We start from the raw sequence: 3,295 nt of genomic DNA, 5'->3' as shown, positions 1-3,295 counted from the left end.
TTTAGGGGCTTTAATTTTGCCGGGTATTTTGCTTTGCTATTCTATATCTGCTTCCTTTTTCAGACTTAGATTGTATTCTGATAATGGGATCTTCTTGATTCTGTTCTATTTTGTAAAAGGATATCTGAAATACAACTGATATATCATTTTTTTTCAACATTTTAGTCAATTTTAAATACTTCATAAAATTACTTTTAAGTTTCCATAGTATTGCTCAAAACCAAGAGTGCAGAGATCAGGAATCTATAAATAGCTGTGTGTGTTTCCATGTTACAGAACAGTGCAGAAAATTTACAGGAGAAAATTCTAAGCCAAATTATGGCTGCCAAGTCACCATTCAGTCTGAACAAGAGAAGCAGCTAATGAAATTATATCGCCGTGAAGAAAAACGAAATGCCAGGCGAGAAAAACGAACTGGGGATGAAGGAGAAATTCTTGTTGATGCAGGAATCTCTTTTGATCCGAAGGAGTTACGGATACAAAGGTAAGAAGTTTCAGTGCAACGCTATCCTCGAGATTTGCCAAGCCTTTACTTTCCCTTAATTTGGTTCTATCAATGAGAAAGTTTCAAATTATAATTAAAGCGTAGGTAGTCCTCGACTTATGACCACAACTGAGCCCAAAATTTCTGTCACTAAGCGAGACATTAATGTATGCATGAACTTTGTCAATGCCAAACTGGAAAGATATTCAAACCTTAGTGCCCTTTGAAAAAGCTATATGGAAGTAGAAAAATTCTATTTCTGGCAAGGAAGGGAATATTCTGAAAGGCACGAATGGATGGTTGATTTGAATAATTGCTTGTTAACCCTTTTTTAAGTTATAAAAAATAATGTAACTTTTACTCTGCATTCTCCACTCAAGAGGATCCATCACACCAACCCACCAGTACCACCCTCCTTCCCTGGCCTCCTTCCGCTTCCATGCACACATGCAAACACAAGCATCCTCCTTTCCCAGCCTCCCTGTGCTTTTTACAAGTGTTCGTCCATTTTAACCCTAACCTTTCTTTCCCAGCCTTCCTGTGTTCACACTTAGGCATGCACTCACCCATGCCCTCCTTCTCTGGGCCTTTCCGCACTCACATACACAGCCACTAGCACTCTCTTTCCATGGCCTCCCTATGATCGCACTTACTTGATGCCCTCTTTCCTTGGCCTGCTTGCATATTCATGCACCTCTGCCCCCTCTTTTCGCAGGCCACCCTGTACTTGCAAACAGACGCACCCTGCACCCTCCTTTTATGGCCTCCCTGGGATCACATGTACCACATCTGCTCCTTCCTTAGCTTCCCTGCACTCAGGTACACACATGCCCTGCACTCTCTTTCTTTGGTCTCCTTGCGCTTGCACACAGGCACCCCACACTCTCATTCCTTGACTTTTCTGAATTCGCATTGCACCAAGTTCCCCTTTCCCAACTAGTGCCTGATCTACACCTGGCCTTTCAGGGACTCCTCCACCCTGTGGCACCTGGGCACTTCCTACCTGATACCTTTTTCACTTTCCACCTAATGGCTTGCATATCTTGGGATTGCTTGGATTGCAATCGCTAAGCAATGTGATTACATAACATCATGCTTTACAAGCACATCACTTAGCGACCACAGTCCCAGTCCTATTTGCAATCACAACTTGAGTAGTACCTGTATATCTATGCAGAATTCTATAGCAGATATAGGTGAGAATTGTTTCCCGTTTCTACTTCCCAAAAAGAGGCCATCGTGAATGATGTTAACGTGTGCAGACGTCTTTGCTCAAAGAACATTTGAAATGCAACACCACTCTGATGTCCAATATGAAGCTCTCTAACCCTCTAATGTTGAATTTGCTTAGTATTTGTAATCATTTCCACGGCATCACTGCATTCTGCATTGAGTTCCTATCAGTTTTGATTGCCACTGGTTTTCCTTTTGTGGTTACAGAGAACAAGCACTTTTGAACGCTCGCACAATGCCAGTTTTATGCAGACAACGAGACATGGAATTTGACAAAATTCATTACCCCCATGTTTATGACTCACAAGCTGAAGCTAGGACAACATCAGCTTTTATTGGGGGATCAAAGGTATGCTTTTAAAGATTCCTTCTGAGTAATGAATTTAAGCGAGCTTCCTTAAAATAGTTTAGAATGGTATTTTCTTATTTGGAAGAGGTAATTTTTGTTCCCACTGTTTACCCCCACCCCTTGATAGAAATCTGCATATTTTCGTACGGTGACAAATGTCAATCACTTGGTCCTAAAGTTATCTATAAGAATTCATTCCCATTAATTCCATGAAATGGTTTGGGGGCTTGGAAGACTTTTGCTATATTCAGCTGTTTTTTCCTTGAAATATTGAAATCCTTTTATTGGCAAGAACATATATTAGTGGACCACCCAAGGGGTGAAAGATGTTACTTGAAGTTATAAATTAGATCTGCTCTTGAATAGAACCGTATTGTTCCTAATGGCTCTCAAGTTACAGAAGGTTAGTTATTCTCATCTGAAACAATGGAAAAATGAATTTATTCATTTGTTACAAATCTCTGGGCTATAGATTCAGAATTTTCTATTGTGTTGTATATTAATTAGGAATCTAAAGAAGTCATAACCAGATGGTAAAGCAAACCAGAATACCTGATTGTTTCATCGTAATTAGAACATCGGGAACATATTGAAACTGTCCTATATTTACCACATTTTTCCTTTCTTCTGCGTGATGTTTATCTAACCCTTCACATTTGCTTTAATCATGGTGTAATATCTACCTGTGTTATAATGCTGATTATAATTAATTGAATTAAGTTTGGAAGCTGGTTTGTACACTTCATTTTACTCTTTGGGGCAGATGTTTCTTTATTATGAAGCAGTATGAACGACAAGAAAAAATATATTCAATAAAAGAAGGAGAAGGACAAGAAAGTAGACTCATTTTATCCAAAAGCTTTGTAGAAGTATTCTTACACTTTGCCAGTCCTTCTGATCCTTTGTACTTAAATAATCTTGCAGCTGTATAGTTGAAATTATTGATTGACCATATGCCCTCTCTGAGCATATGGTCAAGTAATTTTGCTGTTGAAGTAAACAGCAAAAAGCATGCAGCCTTATTGTTACCAAAATGTATTTCATTGGATAACATAATGGTACAGATTTCTGCCGCTAGTGTTCCTCCAGATGTGTTAGAACTTTTAAGACTTGAAATTCCCTGCTGTCATGCCCTTTCTGGGAGTTACAGACTCTGGCTTACATAGAGGAAGGCTAGTCTTAAAAGGGATCTATAATCTACAATAGTATGTTAAACTTGTATGCCATAG

The 3,295-nt window shown here is 39.0% G+C and overlaps 1 protein-coding gene across 1 annotated transcript; it reads left to right on the top strand.

The window, feature by feature from the left end:
* Positions 1–276: 276 nt before the first annotated feature.
* On the top strand, positions 277–2,066 carry LOC107301185 (activating signal cointegrator 1 complex subunit 3; the record flags this gene model as incomplete). The annotated part of the gene is made up of 2 exons (XM_015830444.1): positions 277–484; positions 1,925–2,066. Coding segments are annotated over 2 exons (350 nt in total), but the record flags the coding sequence as incomplete, so codon positions are not given.
* Positions 2,067–3,295: the final 1,229 nt, after the last annotated feature.

This window comes from Protobothrops mucrosquamatus, unplaced genomic scaffold (assembly GCF_001527695.2).
Source record: "Protobothrops mucrosquamatus isolate PMUCROS unplaced genomic scaffold, P.Mucros_1.0 scaffold10519, whole genome shotgun sequence".
NCBI lineage: Eukaryota > Metazoa > Chordata > Lepidosauria > Squamata > Viperidae > Protobothrops > Protobothrops mucrosquamatus.
The sequence above is the reverse complement of the archived record's forward strand: the minus strand, read 5'-3'. Positions and strand labels throughout refer to the sequence as shown.